Source organism: Thunnus thynnus, chromosome 7, assembly GCF_963924715.1.
Source record: "Thunnus thynnus chromosome 7, fThuThy2.1, whole genome shotgun sequence".
In the NCBI taxonomy this organism is placed as follows: Eukaryota; Metazoa; Chordata; class Actinopteri; order Scombriformes; family Scombridae; genus Thunnus; species Thunnus thynnus.
Window position 1 is genome coordinate 9,777,330 of NC_089523.1, and position 20,175 is coordinate 9,797,504.

General features: G+C 38.0%; 1 protein-coding gene across 3 annotated transcripts; it reads left to right on the forward strand.

The window, feature by feature from the left end:
- The first annotated feature begins 3,378 nt into the window (after nt 1-3,378).
- LOC137185804 (von Willebrand factor A domain-containing protein 5A-like) lies at nt 3,379-19,806 on the forward strand. Of its 3 annotated transcripts, XM_067594193.1 has the most exons (20): nt 3,379-3,611; nt 4,560-4,607; nt 4,909-5,111; nt 5,205-5,427; nt 10,902-11,068; nt 11,171-11,285; nt 11,427-11,602; nt 11,693-11,781; nt 12,469-12,613; nt 14,098-14,177; nt 14,281-14,395; nt 14,488-14,646; nt 14,844-14,947; nt 15,613-15,833; nt 16,230-16,298; nt 16,815-16,889; nt 17,409-17,483; nt 18,384-18,568; nt 19,180-19,303; nt 19,414-19,806. In XM_067594193.1, exons 2-20 carry the CDS (start codon nt 4,568-4,570, stop codon nt 19,491-19,493), a joined length of 2,445 nt encoding a protein of 814 aa, XP_067450294.1. In that variant the 5' UTR covers nt 3,379-3,611; nt 4,560-4,567; the 3' UTR covers nt 19,494-19,806. The 3 variants fall into 3 exon arrangements, with proteins under 3 accessions (XP_067450294.1, XP_067450296.1, XP_067450295.1); XM_067594195.1 differs by lacking the exons at nt 16,815-16,889; nt 17,409-17,483 and having other exon boundaries at nt 3,383-3,611; XM_067594194.1 differs by lacking the exons at nt 16,230-16,298; nt 16,815-16,889 and having other exon boundaries at nt 3,384-3,611.
- Nucleotides 19,807-20,175: the final 369 nt, after the last annotated feature.

A 20,175-nucleotide genomic window follows, 5' to 3' on the forward strand; every position in this document is an offset into this window, starting at 1 on the left:
CACACTGGCCTACAGAAAGAAAATTGATCCAGAATCAACTTTTGGAGAAACACAACTCGACATCACGCTGTGGTGGCCAATCACAGGTCAGACTGATCAGAGCTGTAAAACCCTGCCATGAGGGAATACAAAGATGTAAATCCTCAGTCACGCCTATGGGGTACACTTGATTCCTGCCAAAGTAATGGGTGGGTGGAGCTTGTGTTGCACAGTTTCTAGTTTGCAACTGCACCTGCTAATACAGTAAATAAACTGCTCACAAACTCTTGTGTTTCCTCTAACATGATGAAGTAGACTAACATAATTAAATTGTTTTTTATATGTGTATAATAGTCTGCACATGAGGTATACGGCTGTCAACAGATTTACAATGTTTATATCTTCTCACATGTTCAGCAGAAACTTCTGTCAGTGTCTCTCCACATGTATCTTGTCTATCTGAACTCCTAATTGAAAGTTTAAGTCAAAATCATGGGACACCATGTAAAAGCAGACTGTTTTAGGTTCAGGTTCCAAAAAAAAGAAAAGAAGTGCTGCATACTTACTTGAAGTAAATCAAGTATTGTAGATTTTATGTCCGTTTGCTTTTAAAACTGAAAATTAAGTGTTTCAAATAAAATGAACATGAATGACTAAATTGCAAACTTCACATCTGCTCTATTCAAGTTTTAATCCTGAATCACAGCTGAGTCCTGAGGATGTTTTAGCCTGAAGATGACTTACATTCAGAGTTAAGAGCTCTCAGGCTGCACATAATTTTCATCTGTCGTGCTAGGAGACCCTCATAACCAAACAGTCCTAACACTTGTGAGAAAATGCTTTAAGTAAAAAGCTAAAGAGGGATTAAAAAAGGGCTAAAATGCTTAACTCTGAAAATTTCAACTTGTCTGTTTAAGGTTTTAGCATTTAAGTTGCTCTTACAACTTCTGACTCAAACCATTTACTTCCAAGAAAATCCAGCTCACTGTAAGGCTGTACAGTAGACTTCATTGGCTGCCCATTGTGTTGCTGTCACATGTTCACACCCTGACTTTTCTAAATACACTAAAATTTGCCATCTAAAGTTTAGAGCAAATCAGGAAATCACTAAAGCACAAAATCCTGTATCAGCTTTAAAAATATTCCTGGTTAAAGATCCGTCTTCAACATCTCTGCTGTGATCAGAGTCAACTTCTCCAGGTGCTTTTTCAATACAATCAACTATAATAATCCTGCTCTACATTTCAGAGGAATACTGTACAGACATCACAGAAACCCTGTGTATTATTATGTGACTCACTCTGAGGATTGGAGAACTGACTTTGCATCCATTTGTTGTAAAGTGTGTTTATTTCTCTCCCACTAGATGGTGATGATGTGAATCTTTTGGAGACCTAAACTCAATTGGCAGTAATTTATTGATGTACTGATATAACTAATCTGCACAGACATTGAAGCTGTGCTATGCTCCATGCTGTATGTTTCTGCCTAAACATACTGTCAATGAAATGACCTGTAGCTTTCAAACCGAGCTGCATTCTGTAAACTAACAAATATGTGTGGCATAATACTAGGTAGTCAGACCTGCTCCTCCACACTCAGAGCACTGCTTTGTTTATTTGATCACCTGAACTGCAAGAAAATATTAAAATGCTTTGAAAATGGAAATATTCTTCCACTCCCTAAAACTGCAACTAAAGTGAAGCATCAGACCAGAGTTATTCATCTGAGATACAGACGTACAGCAACAATCTTGTGTTGATTTCACTGACAGAAGAAGAAAGAAGGGTTTAGGCAACTTAAAGCAAATACAGTAAAGCTGCCAGTACACAGAGGGAGGCTAAATGTACTCTCTGTCTCTAACATTTGATCTTCAAGCAATGCTGAATTTTTGTGGTATGTGAAAGTTGTGGGTAAGCTGCTTGCACTCGTTCAAACTATCAGCTACACCTTGTATATCATGTATTAGGTGTGTGATGTCGGTCTGTGATGGTTTGGACCCTTCAAGATTACACCACAACATAAAAATGTTTTTAAATTACATTTTTGGGTGCCACTTTCTGATAAGTCACCCTTTATAAAGGCTCTATAAGCATTAATTAGCATTAATGGCTTTATTCATGGTTAAATAATAAACTTATTAGTTGATTTATCTCCAGTATCAACATTTCTTTGTCTTTTTAGCTCTCAAGTTCCACAGGAAGACCCCTTCCATTAATTAAAAGTCCAATGTTTCTCACTTTCTAATAAGCCGTCAAGTCATTAATATTGATAATTAATAATGGGTCTTGAGTTTCCCAAATTCTAATAAACCAATAATGAGCTAAACTTTGTCAGTCACCTGCTATTATAAATGTTAATAGAGCATTAATAAAGTGCTCTTGTAGCAAACCATCAAGTCTACAGATGTGAATGTTAATAATCTGTGTTTAAATGGATGTAGGTCCTGATGCCCTGCAGCCTTTTTCCAGAAAGTAAGTCATCCAACAGTCCATCTTCATGAAACTGAAATGCATGTCTCTCCTTCCCTCGGTGAGGTTAAAGAAAGCACACACATGAACACATTATGTACAAAGATAAAGCTAATGAACACAGCAAAATAAATGCAAACTATGTGCCTGTAAAAACACACACAAGCACACAAATATTCGCAGAGCTGTAAACCGTCTGAGCTCTGTATGAAGTAAGATTAATTAAAGAGCTAAAAAGACAAAACAAGTTTGCTGCTGGAGGGTGATTTTCCACAACCTGGCAACCCAAATGTTATTCTTATTAATGTCATATAAATGATCTACAAAGCATTTTTAGATTATTCATCTAATCAATTAATGTTTATAAATCCCGTATAAAGAGTGGATAATAAAAAGTGGTACCCATTCATGTATAATAGAGTTTGTGTCTCAGATATAATAAACTTAAGTGCTACTTAAAATCACCTGCTTTTATGATAAAATATCACGTAAAATAGTGTGTTATGTTGCCGCAGAAAGGCACGAAATGTATACTCAAGTATGTAGATAATAATGTATGTATGCAGTCTTTCTATATTAAAAAAGCAGCCACCTTTGTCAAAATAAACTAAAATATGCAGTAAGTAAGAAAATAATATAAATATAATTAAAACATGTATATCAAAACACACACACACACACACACACACACACACACACACACACACACACACACACACACACACACACACACACAAATAGAGAACTGCCAACAACTGTCAGGCATTTTTGTGTGGGCTGTAAAACTTTCTTTGTTCACCTTTTTACCGGATGAAGTGAATTTTATTTTGAAGTTATTTATCATTTCCATTGAAGCAGCTGCAACCTAAAAACATAAAAAAACACTTGTCCCCAAAGATCTTTCAGCACTCAGAGGCATTTCTGAATAACAGCAAGAGTCAGACATTTGTTTTGTTGTCGAGCATAAAGCTTTGGGAATTCACATGCCAAGCTCAAGCTCCACCCACCCGGTGCTCTTTTACAAGGAAATCGAGCGTACGTGACTTTATCTGTATATAAACTCTTTCTAGTTTGCACACAGCCCACAAGTTTGACTGCACATATTTACTGGAAGGACCTCCAGTAAATTGTCTCAGACATCATAAACATTCATCCTCAAAGGTAGGCATTTCCTCTGTGTTTATTTACGTAGACTGAACCATGAGACAGCTGAAAAACCTAATAGTCATACTGATAGAATATTTGTGTTGTGGTGTAATTGTCATTGATTTTAGTGAAATATTGTAATAGCATAAAAACACGGCGAAGAAGGTCAGTTGCTTTCCACAGATACTGACATTTAGCTTCTGTTTTGGTTTGTTAAATCGGAGTGAGATATGAACGACGTTGGTGGTGAATTAATCATTTCTTATTAACCTTCGCGAGTATAAAGCCAATATGACAAACCAGTACCTCAGTCCTCTCTATACCAGCGCTACCTGCAGGCAGTGAATCACAGGTGACAGGATGAAAGACTAAGTTACCTGCGCAGAGAGCAGCTGCGCACACACGCTGTATAGTACCACAAACAGGTTGTGATAAGGAAAAAAGAAAAACTATGAAATCGGGAGATAAACAAGTGCTGGCGGATATGTTATTTATGTACTGATACAGCATGACTACAGGGAATAAAGGGCATATGGAGACGTCGCAACGTTTTGTTTTTCTCTGAACGGATCAGCAAAATCACCCGATCAAAAAAAGAAAAAAATAGCATTTAACACATAATAATGCATCATCAATAGTATATTATTGTTAATATTGTCATATTCAGTCAGTGGTCATACTCTCCTCTCCTCTTTTCACCTTTTAACGTTTCCATCAGGCCAAAAGAGTATTTTTTAATGCCAAAAATAGCGCCAAATACCCATTCATTCGGAAATCAATAGTAATTGGTTGTAATTACAATCAGAAAATTATTTTTGTGACATTAATGTGAAATTTTCTTGAGTGTGAGTGTGAAATCCATCTTTTATTTTAATTTTTGATCAATGTCTATGATGTACAGTACTGACATTCTTGATCACTGCAGCATTAAGTCTTCATATGTCTTTGTTAATTGTTGCACAGGTGCAAAGATGAACCACTGTGGTCTGCTAACTGCCAAGAAGGAACCAGGTACAGAGCTGTTAGAAAACACCAACACAGAAATATATGATTTCCAACAAAACCTTTTTTTGTACTCATGTAAGCTTCAAATTTTGGCTGTAAAGGCTTTCAGATACATAATGGTTTCCTGCACAAACTGATTTTAACTATCAGCTTGGATAACAAGAAAGTACAACTGTTGTGTGGCTAAAAATGTAACAATTCAGTACAGAAAATGACATTAATTACAATCAGAAATCATATCTTCACCCACAGAAAAGACAACAGTTGTCACACAGTGTTTGTGTTGTTTCTCTCTGTTTCTCATCAGTTCCTCTGAAGAGCATTGAAGTGGAGCTGGAGGTGAGGGACCATGTGGCTACAGTGGTCTCCACTCTGCTCTACGAGAACAAGGAGGACAAACCACTGGAGGCTGTTTTTGTCTTCCCTCTGCCTGGAGATGCTGCTGTCTGTCATTTCAGTGCTAAGATTGGACAAACACAGATTGTAGCTGAGGTGAAGGAGAAACAGAAGGTGAGCTGGACAGTAAATACGTACTCACTATAATGAATCTGAAAAGACAGTAAGCACACCAACCATTACTCACATGTGTCATCTGTGCTGCAGGCTCATGAGGAGTATGATGATGCATTGAGCTCCGGTCAGCAGGCCTTCCTATTGGAGGAGAGTGATCAGAGCCCGGATATATTCTCTCTGAGTGTGGGCAGTCTGCCTCCAGGAGAGAGCGCCTCCATCAGGCTGGAGTACGTCACTGAGCTGGCTGTGCAGGCTGATGACGGGCTGAGGTTTTGTCTGCCTGCTGTGCTCAACCCTCGCTACCAACCTCAGGGTAGGAAAACCAGCCAACACTTTCTGCTTAGTGCACACCACACCTGACCACAAATGTGTTTGTTAGTTTACTTCCTGGTAAAGCCCATATGTTGAATATTTTAAATCCTGCATCAGGGGGTGCATCCCAAGTCTCTTAAATTGCATCCACGTTTCCCTCACTTGCGTCTTAGTCCCTCCCACTGTGGATGCATGGAGAGACGCAAGGAAACCAAGCAAGGAGAGAGGAAACAAGGACATTTGTTTTTAGAGACATGAGACGTGCTTTCCTCTGAAGTGCCATGTGAAGTGATGTTTCTGAATGGATGGATCAGCTGGATCAGCTGCCAGTAGACTTTAACAGCTGTAGAAACTTCTGATGGAGTTTGTGTCTACACACATGTGCACTTTGCTGACACTAATAAAGGTGCACAGTTATTACTGCCAGAGCAGCTGTTTCCTCTCTGCAGCCTGTTACATGTTTAACAAACACCTAAATAAAAACCTGCATTCTGCATTTATACCGTGTCCTTCTCAGACGGATAGGAACCATTTCTACTCACAGAATGCGTTTATACTGTTTATTGATTATTTGCATCTGTATTTATTGATAATCCTGATAGTGAATTCATTATTCAATTACCCAGAATATGATCAGGGTGTCCTTTGAACACTGGAAAATATGTATTTGGCCAAATGTTTCAAGGACAATGGAAATTATGTAACTCATATCAAACCCGACGCTCAGGAATTTTCAGCCTCACATGTGACTGAATGGAAATGACGATAAATGATGTAAAATATAAATGTGTTTAACTGTTATTATGGATAAAATTAAAGTCAGGAAGAGTCTGTCTGTCAACAAGGAACAGTTTAATGGAGGAAACAGCTCATGAAAAGAAAAATCTTTCTAATAAATGAAGAAAGTTGTTTATGGTTCTTTTGTTGATCAGGCCGACAATTAACAGATTTTTAACTATATGATGAATCAGAAAACAAATAAAATATAAAACTTTAGAGTGATACACTGAAATTTAATCTGTAATCTGTATCAGATCAGTCAGATCAGCTGCAGCGTCCAATCAATAACTGATATCCAATAAGGGGGCGTGTCGGCAGGTAAAAGACTTCTGTGAAGGCTGCTCTCGTGTTTCCTCGCTCCTCAGAGATCCCTCCTCACTCCTCGATCCTCGCTCCTTTGCAGAAGAAAAGAAATAAGAGACTTGGGACACTTGTCAAAATGGCGCAACAGGAACAACTTCCGGTTCAGGCGAGGAGCGAGGAAAGATCAAATAAGAGACTTGAGATGCACCCATAGATCCATGGTTTACTGATGAGCAGTGTTCTTCTTCTTATTTACTGTTAGCACCACCAATGGTCGATCTAAAAAATAGTATGAAACAATCAACAAGAATATGTAACGTTTCGTGCGTGTTTCCTCCTATAATATATTTCCTAAAATGGCGACCCAGTTGTAAAAACATTGCTTCATAGCACAAGTGGCCAAAAACCCCACAGCCTTTGACACAAACATTTTGTGCAATTATTTTTAAAATTTTAAAGGGTTAGCGTTAAACAAATCAAGATATTCCTTGATTTTCTTGCCTTAGGACAGAGCCAGCTTAGCTCTTTCCCCTTATTTCCAGTCTTTATGCTAAGCTAAGCTAACCAGCTGCATATTTACCATACAGACATGATGTTCTCATCTAATTCTTGGTATAAGACAGTGAATAATTTCACAAAATATCAAACTATTCCTTTAAAGTCACCACACAAACACTTGCATCTCCTGTATTTAAATCTTGTAGAAACAGAAAATGAGATGACATGGTTTAACAAACAGCAAGACCAAGTATTGGAGCCACTCGCTCACCTTCACCAGTTAGCAAACAGTTAGCACTGCATAAGCAGAAGTCCCATTTGAAGCTGCCAGTTTCACACACCCTCCCAGGTCAAAAAAAAGACAGCAGGTGGCTCCCAGAGGTACTGGTGGCTAGCAAGCCCTCTAAGAAGTTATGTTTGCTTTAAAAACAGTGTTACCAAAGCTGGTTGCACATGGTTTGGAGTGGTTTACACATTTCTACAGCACACGCTGTGAAAAAATAACATTATCTTGCATATGTGTTCTAGTGTATTGCAAAGGTTCTTTAACCTTTCAAAAGATCTCTCGGCACTCAGAAGTGAAATTTGTGTCCCGTAGGCCCAGCCACCATAATAGCTACATATATTTAAACTATCAATAAAGGCCGAATCATTCATGAAAACTCTATGAATTATAATGCTCCTACACACACGACAAACACAAGTAACTCTTCTTTAGAATAAAAAGAATACAGACACAGATTTCTGGAACAAACACATCTTCTGAATGAAGATATGGTCAGTTAGAAAGAGTACCTGTTATATACAGTATGTGGTTGATGTGACAGACATCCGTCAGTGGGAGAATTGGGTCATTTGGATCTGGAGGCTGCAGCAAACTCAGTTTGAAGAAGAATCAATGCTGAAAGAAACTAGGTTGCCTTACCGCAGGTGAACAGGAAACACACACTAACCGCATCTACAGGCTTATAACTTTGCATTACAAACTGGAACATGGGCAAATACTTGTCCATAATAACAGTGATCAATAAGGAAGGTAAAGATGTTACAGAATGCTCCTAATGCAGGCCAATATCATTACTGAACACTGTTCAAAGAATAATAACTTCAATTATAGTTAACAGATTAAAGGACATTGTACCTGATATAATAGATAATGATCAGTTTGGTTTCATACTCGGTAGGCTGTTGTCAGATAATATTAGACAGACTTTAAATATAATAGATTATGCACGGAACAATGACACAAATCTCTTATTACTAACATTAGACACATAGAAAGCCTTCGACTGGGTGTTGTGGCCATTTATGTTTGATATTGTAAGTAGTTCTGGTTTCCATGAAAGGTTTAGGATGTGGCTTCAAGGAATGTATAAAAATTCACTGTCTAGAGTAAAGATTAATGGCACGCTGTCCGGAAGATTTTCAATCCATAAAGGGACAAGACAAGGAGACCCTCTTTCAACAATTAAATTCGTAATTTGCATAGAGGCACTTGCAGAAAGTATAAGGAAAAATAATAACATTAAAGGCGTAAGTATAAAAGAAGAACAACATAAATTGGCATTATATGCAGATGATGTGATCATTTATTTAACATACCCAGATGAATCTTTAGCAAATGTAATGGAAAAAATCTCAGAATGCAGCAAGCACTCTAGATATTAATTGAAATTGTATTTAAAGAAAATTAAATATCTTAGAATCCATCTGACAGGAGACATAAAGACCCTGTATATGTAGATAATTATCAAGTTTTGGAAAATAGCATAAATTGAGACAAGACTTCAACAGATGGAAAATGGTACCAGAGTCAGTACTGAGTAGAGTTGAAATCGTGAAAATGATGATTCTTCCACAGTTCTTGTTTTTATTTCAAACCTTACCAATACCCATTCCACACAGTAGTTTTAATAGATGGAATACAATGCTTTCAAATTATATATGGAATTATAAAAGGAGAAGGAAAAAACTCAGTTTGCTAACCCAAACTAATGAAAAGGGTGGGCTTAGCTTTACAGATTTAAGGATCTATTTTTTATGCTACTCAAGTAGCATTAATTTCTTTAAATATTTACAAATAAGGAGATATCTCATGAATCAACAGAGAGAAGAACAGAGTCAGATAATGCATGGGTTACTGGAATTCATAAACAAAAATAGAAACAGTGAAAATAGTCAAATCTCAAAATGTACAAAATCCTACAGGAAGCAAAGGTAAATGTGTACAACACCAAAGAAAAATGTGAAGCGGAACTGGTAACAACAATTTCGGAAGAAAATTGGAAAGAAGCATGTAAAAGAATTTTTAAGACAACACAGTCAAAATATTAGAAAGCATGTGCTTGGAAAATTAATATGAGGCTTTTCGTAACACCCAAAATTATATCACAACAGTATATGGTATATGGTTACAACCATCCGATATTGTATTAGGTTCCATCCCATTATAAATAGAGAGGAAGGGAGATACATATCTGTATACAATAATTCACATAGCCACATTAAAACAAATCACAAGGCTTGGCTGGATGTTAAACTACCATCTATTAGCACCTGGAAACTAACAGTCGAAAGGATTAAAGAAATGGAAAGAATCACTAAGCCTATAAGTTGAAAAACACTGAGGAGGAATTTATAAACTGGGTCATGGAAATAGATGGAGTGGAACAGTAAAAGTAAGAGTACTGCAGAACACTGAATGAGGAGATGGTCAGGTAGAAAGAGTACCTGTTATACACAGTATGTGGTTGATGTGACAGACATTAGTGGGAAAATTGGGTCATTTGGATCTAGAGGCTGCAGCACACTCAGCTTGAAGTAGAATCAGTGCTGAAAGAAACTAGGTTGCCTTACCGCAGGTGAAGAGGAAACACTAACCTCACCTGCAGCTGGCTTCCAGTAAGCACTGTGGTTTACCAGAGTAGTCCTCTCTCAGACTGTTCCCTCTACAACCACACACATAGCTGGTGTTACATGAATTGGACAATGTCTACGTTTACATTTACATTGTAACATTTAAATGAGACAACTTTGGAGTTACGGAAAGGTCAAAGGCCAAAGTTTCAATTAAGGAAGTTCAACTGAACCTGCAAGGTTTAGAAAACTAATCATACTTGACATCTCACTTGTTAAAAAGCATTAAACTGTGTTCAGACTGACAGCATGATTGTTCTCCTCACTGGCAGCCAAGTGTGGGAGGTGTTTCGTTTTCTGTGTTACTACCCTAACAAGGTAGTGTTGAGTCAAATTCAGTTTTACCATCAATTTGATTTTTATCTTTTCCTTTGTCATTGGTTTGTCATTCGCCCTTGAGCTGCCCTCCCAGGCCTGGCTCCAGGGGTGGATGCAAGAGACTGAAATGAGACCTTGCTAGGTGGCTAACACTAGTCCCTATAGAGAGGGTGAGGAGCTCAGACATCTGGAAAGACCTCAGTTTGAATTCAGTGTTTGAGTTAGTTCAGGCATGCGATTAGGATACCCCACTTGCGCACTTGCAATTGGGAGGAAACCCATCGTATAGACACAGAGTATGCTGGACTATGTAACCCATCTAATCTGAGAATGCCTCAGGACCCTTCAAGAGGAACTGAAGATCACAGGGTGCTTGGGCTACTTTGCTTAACTTTCCACCACTGTGTCACTGTGTTTTGAGAACAGTAGGTCACAGTGGCTGCTGATAAGCAGCAGAAAAGTGATGCGTATTCCTTCAGAATATCTAGTAGTTTTTTTAGTAGTATATTTTTACTTAAAACAGAATATTTAGGTTGAGGATTTGTTTCCCCTATTTTCCTGGTCAGCCAGAACCTCATCTGGACTGAAGGTTTTCAGCTACATAAGTGGTTTTAGTGTCTTTGATTACAACATTTTAAACCTGTTTCATGTTGTTCACAGGTAGTGAAGGTGGCAGCGTCCAGGTGACATCTGTTCCAGCCTCTCTGGTGCCCTACAGTCTGTCTTTCTCTGCCCGGGTGTCTTCTCCTCATCCAATCTCTAAAGTAGAGTCTAAGTGTTCCCTGGACCCTCTCCAGTACCTCAACACAGAGAAAACTCAGGCCACGGTATGTAGAGTGCTAATGTGTCTGCTGTGTGTGATTGCTCCTCATTACTGAGAACAAGACATCTCTCTATTTATGTTTATGAGTGTGTTTTGTGAACTGCAGGTCAAGTTGGCTGCAGGACACAAGTTCGACAGGGATGTTGAACTGTTGATTTATTACAAAGACGCCCACCAGCCCACTGCTGTGGTGGAAGCAGGACAGGCCTCTGCCAAGCCTGGTGAGTGACAATTAGAGAAGTTGTTACTCTGTAAATAAAAAGTCAATTATCCTCATCCTCAAACTGATGAGTTACATGTGTTTTAATAAATGATAAAAAGCAGATTTCTGGTCATTTTTGTGTCTCTTTCCTGTGTTTCAGGCACTCTGATGGGTGATCCAGTGGTGATGTTGAGCCTGTACCCTGAGTTCCCCCAGGCTGTGATGTCTTCAGTCGTGTCATGTGGAGAGTTTGTGTTCTTGATTGATCGATCTGGAAGTATGGATTTTCCTATGGATAACCGCAACCAGAAAGAGACTCGCATTGGCAGTGCCAGGGTATTCATTATGTGTCAACTCTGTCATAAAATCATTCATAGTGTTCCTCTCACACAGTGGCCTTCACTCTCTTTTCTCTCTTCCTCCAAGGATACTCTACTGCTCCTGCTGAAGAGTTTACCAATGGGCTGCTACTTCAACATCTACAGTTTCGGGTCCAGTTATCAACACATCTTCCCGTAAATCACTGCCTCATTTGACTCAGTCCACAAAAATGTGTTTCAGTCTTTGATATCACTGTTTGCACATGTGTGTCTGTATGTCAGTGCTGTCAGTAGAGAGATCTTTGATATTGGGTGATTCGGCAAAACCCCAAATTATGTTTAATCTCAAATTTTTTAACATTCACTCTCAACAGGGCCCTAAGTTGCTAGCCAGACTCTTCTCTTCTGTAGTTCCCCGGTAGTGGAACGAGTTATCAAACTCCATTCAATCCGCAGAGTCCCTCTCTTCTTTAAGAAAAAGCTAAAGAACCAGCTCTTTCACGAACACCTCCACACATGATGGACTGAAAACTATTATTATCCACTTCTATGCACTTTATTGCCTCTATGCACTGCCTGTAGGCACCTACATCCTATCAGACCTGAACTTAGCTTCATGACACTTACTCGTGTTGTTCTCCTCCTGAATAGATCCTTGCTTGTGTTGTATTAATTCTCATGTGTACGTCGCGTTGGATAAAAAGTGTCTTCCAAATGAAATTGTAACATTGTAACATTTCAAATCAATTATTCCTAAAAGTTTAGGGAAAGATTACAGTTATGCTATAAAAAAGACTGGATATGAATTTCAAATTGAATTGTGGAAGTTGGTAGCACTACACAACCATCCAACCTCCCCCATTTGTGTGTTTCTGATGGCAGTAAGAGTGTGGAGTACAATGAGAAGACCATGGAAGAAGCTCTGAAGAAAGTTGAGGAGATGGGCGCTAATCTGGGAGGAACAGAGATCCTGAAGCCCCTCAAACATATTTACAGCCAGCCCTGCATTCCCAGTCAACCAAGACAAGTAACACACACACACACACACACACACACACACCTACACACACACACACACACACACACACACACACACACACACACACACACACATACATTATGCAAAAACTTAAGGGTCAATTTTGTGACACAACTATGATATTATGATTTTCCTGATCTTCAGATTTGCTTTGCTTGTTTGTTTGGTATTTATGTGTCTTGTCCCGCACTAACACTGTAAAGGTGGGAGGAGCAACACAAACAGAATTAACTGTGAGGTTAATTCAAATGAGGTAGTGCAGGGAACTTACTTGGACGTTGTGTGTTGAATAGATATCTCAAAACCACGTCTGTTTAATTCTGTTGTCACCTGTTAATTTAGTATATATAAAAGTAAGTGTCGACAACAGAAAGCCAAATTCTTGATGGAAATACACAACATTTATGGAATAATACTAAAAAAAATGTGAACAGACAATTAATATAAAATGCTTGTACTAGTACCTATTCATCCACTCATTTTCCGTCGCTTCTCTGGGTCTCAGTGGCCTGGACCAAATGGACAAAAATAGCATGTGTGCTTAGAAACAAGTCTTGCACTGTAACCCAAATGTTTTTCTGTTCACTGTTCTTGTTCCATCAAAATAAAGCCCTTACAATGTCCCAATCACCTTTTTATCCCGGATCCACAACAAAGTCTAATTAGTAGTATCTGCCACTCAGTCTGATCCATTGTTTTAAATTTAATTTTTGTTTACTTATTCCCACATAATACAGCATACAGTGCATATTTAACCATCAGTAAGTCTAAATTGTTAAGTCTACATTGAAGTGAGTAAGTTGGGACATGTGACAGCTGAATAGCTCTGCATTAAGAGATTTAACCTACATCACAGCTCTTCCCTGTGTGTAGTCTGGTGTAGTTTGTACAGTTTCCTGATGATGTCTGTGGACAGAAATGTTAGTGTGGATCTGTTGTGGCAAGAAGGTTTGGACAGGATTTGGAAAGCTACAAATGTGATACATCTGGAAAATGTTGCTGAATCAGATGCAACAGTTTGTTTTCAGCTGTGTTCATTTCACTCACTGACGCTTGCTGACATTTTTTATTAAAACTGCTGCTTGTTTCTGTTATTTACTCGCTGAAAACTCACTGGTTCCAGTGTTTTAATGGAGCACATGAAGTGTTTGACTGCTGGTGTAGTCAGAGCAAGCAAGCAAAGAATAGGAAATAAATGAGGGATAACATATCCTGTACAATCTATAAACAATGGCTTGATTGATCAACTCAATAGTTCCTACTTTTCTGTCCTTTCCAAGTACAAATCAGTTTATTAGAGGCTCATACATAACACATCTTTGTTGTTCCATATACATCACGGTAAAATCTACTTGTGTTAACAGCAACCTGACACTGCTCTCAATATTTTGTGGATGACTCATAACACATGTGTGATGTTTCATAGTGTGATGTTATGTAACTAACAGTGATATGTAAACTCTCCGCCCCAGCTGTTTGTCTTTACTGACGGCGAGGTGGGGAACACCAAAGAAGTTATAAATCTGGTGAGGGACAACTCAGGCTCCCACAGGTGAAAGCACAATAACACAAAATACAACAATCACCTACACAATTCCCAGAATATGTCCAATGTCTGAATTCTGTGTGTTAAAAACAAAACTACTTCATTGCAGGTGTTTCTCTTTTGGGATCGGGGAAGGAGCCAGCTCTGCTCTTATCAATGGGTTGGCCAAGGAAGGAGGAGGTCACGCTCAGTTCATCACAGGAACTGACAGGATGCAACCAAAAGTAAGACATGACCATTTATTATTTAAAAAATTGTATCTAGACAAAAGACATAATTAAAAATAAATAATGAATAAACATTTTTTATTCATCAGGTGATGCAGTCGCTGCGATTTGCTCTGCAGCCAGCTGTAGTGGACATCTCAGTCACATGGGATTTACCAAAGGCAGTGTCTGTCACTGTCCTCTCTCCACCCATCACAACAATTTTCCAGGGTCAAAGGTCACTGGTTTATGCTCAGCTCACTGGACAGGTAGGAGCAGCACCATGTCATAGAGAAATACCTCTCTGGTCTGATTTTTTTGCTCTTAAAAACATAAATAAAAGTGTTAAAGTGTAAAGTGTAAACTATGTAGCATCTTCTGTGTCAACATTTAGGAGATTGAATTTTTCATCAGGTATGTAATTAAGATAAGAAGATTGATTTCTATCACTGTAATGCTCTCTCAGAGTCCAGAGGCAGCAGAGGGCTGTGTGACGGTGAAGTACAGCCTGGCAGGTCATCCATCCCAAAACCAGCTTCGCTTCAGTCTCAAACCTGCAGAGGACACTGGGTAAAACACAGTTTAGTGGTCAGACAGCAAAAGTATCATAAATTAGATACTGACTTTACAATACTGAGTTTATAATGGTTGTTTGTATAAAGTCAGATGGTTTTGTATAAAAATAATTTCATAGACTAATGCTGCATCATTAATAGCCTTAAAAATTTAAGTAAATTTACATTTATATTTAACTCAGTTTTCTAGTTCAGAAAGAGAAAAAGAGACCAAGTACTTGAAATAGAGAGACAGACAAACTATGTGTGCGTGTGTTGGTGTGTACCAGGTATTACACATGTGGTGGGTACGTTAATCTGTTTACACATTCATGCTGTGGGGCCTCACCTCCCCTTAACGAAAATCATTCACTTAAGGGTGAAGACTGGCTTTAAAGTCAAGGTAAGATTAGGGTTCTGGTTTCAGGTCCCCTGAAGTGATGTAAACACGACTGTGTGTGTGTGTGTGTGTGTGTGTGTGTGTGTGTGTATGCCTGCCTGTGCGTGTGTGTGTGTTACATCTTCCAACATGTTAGTGGGTATTTAGAAAAACAAAATTGTATTAATGATGTTTTGCCTCTAATTTCCATATTTTGAAAAGTTGTTAAATGTCCTGACTGGACATAGATCACTATTTTGCATTCATACAAATAAAATTTAACTCCTCTGTCTTGTCTACAGATTAACAGTCCACAGGTTGGGTGCTCGGACTCTGATTCGCTCCCTTGAGATGGAAGAGAGAGAGCGCAGAGGACAGCAAGATGGACGAGTGAAGCAGAAGGTGGTGGAGCTCAGTGTCCAATCAGGAGTGAGCAGTTCCTTCACCGCCTTCATTGCTGTCAATAAAAGTGACAGCAAGGCGATTCAAGGACCTCTGTTGCGCAGAAATGTTCCAGCACCCAGTGAGTGTTTCTAAGAACTAATAAAAACACTGATGATAGTGTAGAGAAGCACAGTGGTATAATGCTTTAACAGTATGGAAATCATCATTCTTCATTCACAAATCTGCTAATCACTCTTATTATATTATGAGATTAAAGCATTTCATCTGCACTCACAGTGAATTTGTGTGTTATCATCTGTTCACATACCTGTGTGTGTTTGTAATAAGTTGCACTTTTTCACATTTTCAATATTTGAACATTTTGAATATTTTATGTAATACTTTTAACTACTTGTTGTGAGTCATTGCAATAAACTCAAAAACCAGTATTTTATTAGCTGATACTTTTTTGTGAAGTAATTCTCATGTAATATTTTCTTGACCTCATATTTTGTATATTTTTTTTCATCTTAAGGGATGATGACGGGTTGTTGTGTGCCAGGGTATCCTAGCAGCCTTTATGGTGCTCCACCCATGGGAAATTGTAAGTAAAATGCTGAATTTGAACACACATCTGAGTATTTCTATGAATACAGTATATAATAGAAACACAGAGTAAAATACAAAATACATTTTTGTGGCAGAAATGCTCTTTAATTTCTTGCAGCTTTTACCGTGAACTACTGTATGTAGGAGTTGTATTGCCTCTGGTAGACTTTTGCAGTTCTGGGTATAGGCAACATATGAAGTTGCCTAGGGCAACAAGATAGTATAGAGAAGCAAAATGGTGTAATCACAAATCTATTAATCACTCTTATTATACTATGAGATAAAAGTATTTCCTCTGTTATCACGGTGTATTTGTGTGTAATTACCTGTTCACATACCTGTCTGTGTTTGTAATAAGTTGCACTTTTGCGTATTTGAACATCTTGAATATCTTGCATAAGACTTTTAACTACTTGTTGTGAATCATTGCAATAAACTCAGAAACCAGTATTTTATTAGTTGATATTTTTTTGTTTTTCTTGACCTCATATCCATTTTTTTCTTCTTAAAGTCATGATGGGGAGGGCCGTGTCACAGAGTTTGTTTACGCAGAGTTATGATTTTGGTGCTCCAGTCATTAGAAGTGGTAAGTAAAAAGCTGAATGGGATGAACACACATCTGTGTATTTCTATGAAAACAGTATATAGATAGAAACACGGAGTAAATATAAAATAATTTTTTGTTGCAGAAATGCTCTTTAAGTTCTTGCAGCTTTTACTGTGAACTACTGTATGTAGGAGTTGTATTGCCTCTGGTAGACTTTAGCAGTCCTGGGTGTAGGCAACATATGCAGTTGCCTAGGGCAACGAGATAGTATAGAGAAGCAAAATGGTGTAATCACAAATCTATTAATGACTCTTATTATACTATGAGATAAAAGTATTTCCTCTGTTATCACGGTGTATTTGTGTGTAATTACCTGTTCACATACCTGTCTGTGTTTGTAATAAGTTGCACTTTTGAATATTTGAGCATCTTGAATATCTTGCATAAGACTTTTAACTACTTGTTGTGAATCATTGCAATAAACTCAGAAACCAGTATTTTATTAGTTGATATTTCTTTGTTTTTCTTGACCTCATATCCATTTTTTTCTTCTTAAAGTCATGATAGGGGGGGCCGTGCCACAGAGTTTGTCTACACAGAGTTATGATTTTGCTGCTCCAGTCATGGGAAGTCGTAAGTAAAAAGCTGAATGGGATAAACACACATCTGTGTATTTCTATGAATACAGTATATAATAGAAACACAGAGTAAAATACAAAATACATTTTTGTGGTAGAAATGCTCTTTAATTTTTTGCAGCTTTTACTGTGAACTACTGTATGTAGGAGTTGTATTGCCTCTGGTAGGCTTTAGCAGTCCTGGGTATAGGCAATATATGCAGTTGCTTAGGACAACAAGATAGTATAGAGAAGCACAATGATGTAATCACTAATCTACTAATCACTCTTATTATACTATGAGATAAAAGTATTTCCTCTGTTATCACAGTGTTTTTGTGTGTAATTACCTGTTATGCAGTTGTTTGGGGCAACAAGACAGTATAGAGAAGCACAATGGTGTAAAGAAAAAATTATGGGGGGGAAATGATGTATGTTGCAGAGTCTTCTTATATTCATTTATATCAAAGGCTATATTACAGCCACTTGAATTTAAAAAAATAAATTAAGAAAATACACTTGATCTGAATATTTAGTGCTTTAAATTTAACCATCTACATTCTGAATCACCTTTTTCACCTTGTGATAAAATCTAGACTGGAGCTGGATCACTGTATTGCTGCTTATAGCGATAATCTTCAGTGTATTTGTACAACTCAGTTATGTATTTTACCAGTCAAGCCAGCATGATATTTTATGCAATGCACAAATTAGAAAAGTAGAAACCAAACACAAATATGTCTTAACTTTGATGACCCTCTACTTTTCCTCTTGTGCCACCAGCAGGTCAAAGTTTGCCAGTTAAACATCTGTTGTTTGTTTTTTATCAAAATAATGCAGCAATCATTGGATTCCCAAGAACAGACGTTCATGGTCCCCAAAGGATGAATTCTAATGACTTTGATTTTGTTTTCAGCTCTGCCGTCCTTCGGCTCCTTTGATAACAGTTTTGCAGCCGCCATGCCCAAGCAGCCTCGCAGAGACCCTTTGCTGCAGTTGGTGTCCCTCCAGAAGGCGTCTGGTTGCTGGTTGCTTGAACCAGCTCTGGCTGCTGCACTGGGAAAAACCAGCGAGGAGGTGGAAAACCCCAAACCTTCAGCGGTGAGTCATTGAAGAAAATAATAAAGGAACTTACTCTAAAACAGATTTAATGAATCACTTTATATAAAAAAAAAATGTTAAACACACCATTAAAAAAAACTTAAAAAGAGAGACCAAAACAAAAATCAGGGCTATACAGTATGTATAATAATAAAAAGACATGCTGAGAAATTAGTCTGCAGCAGAATTCGAGACCATAATTTAGAGTCATTCCTAGGTGTGATAAACAGTGTGATCGTGGTCAAACTGCAATAACACCAGAACAAATCTTAGAAGCTGTGTTCTGTATGAAGATAAGTGAGACACAATGATGTTGTGGCTGCTCAGTAATAATCAAAGAAATGCAACCAGATTGAGAGATTGTGTATGGTGCCCTCTTGTGGTGTTTTTAAACCACCTGTTAATGAAAGGTGACAGATGAACCATATCTGAGAGTAAATCACATGTACTGTACATATTTGAGTGTGCTCTTATTTTATTTAATTTATAATATTGTTACCGCTGTTTTAAGAACTGTGCAGTCACATTTTCCTTTGAAATGCTTTGCTGTCTTTGTTTTCCTTGATTTTGTTTCTTTCTGTTGTCTTTTATTCTTTCATTTGCTGATAAAGGTGAACAAGGAAGTGTGGGCCACCATTCTGGCTCTGATCTGGCTTCATGGTTTCAAGTCAGATGTTCAGGATGAATGGGAGCTTCTGGCTATGAAGGCTGCATCATGGCTCTGTGCTCAGAAAGGTAATCACCATAATAATAAGTGCCGATCTGATGTTTTTAACTGTGTGTACTGGTTATAATCAGCTGCTACATTCAGTCTAATGATGGCTTCTTCTGTGTTTTTTTCTCAGCACCATGTGTGACAGAGTGTGTGGAAGCTGGAAATGCACTGCTGGGTTGCAAGGTGCAGAAAGATTCACTGGGGATTTGAGGTTTTTGTTAAATTGGCTTTTCCTTCCAGATTGGTACATAGGAGCAGATTTACTCCATCCTGCATTTACTTCATCAACATTGAATGTTACTACTTTGCACTTTCTACTTTTATGATATCTTGTGCCTTAGTATATTTGCACTGTGCTTCATCCATCCAGGATCAGCCATGTAACAAGACAGAATTGCTTTTCTGTGTCAGTGCTTTAATGTTGCTTTGTATCAGAAATGGTTTCTTGTTCCAGAAAATTAAAGTTGAATCTTTGGACCTGAAACTTCTTTGTGCATTTAAGCTCAAAGAAGACAACAACACATTTCTCCATGCAGCGTCCCATAAAACTGTGAGAAATCATTGTTGGCACATACATAAGGGATACATGCACTTTACTGGATACTGAATGTACTGAATGTACTCTACACTAAGTCTCATAGATTTATTACAGTGCATTTCTGTTGAAACCAGACCTCAGCCTTTCAGCATGAAGTTGTTGTATACACCTGATCCTGTTGGTCTAATGAGAAGATCTTTGCATTAGACCAGTAGGATCAGCTGCATACAACATAGACAGAAAGAAGATAAATCAAAACAGAAAAGAGATTGAAATAATATTAAAATATATTAAGAAAATAATGAAAAAGTTCTGTACACACACACGCAAAAGGTTTGACTGGTGCTCTTTTAA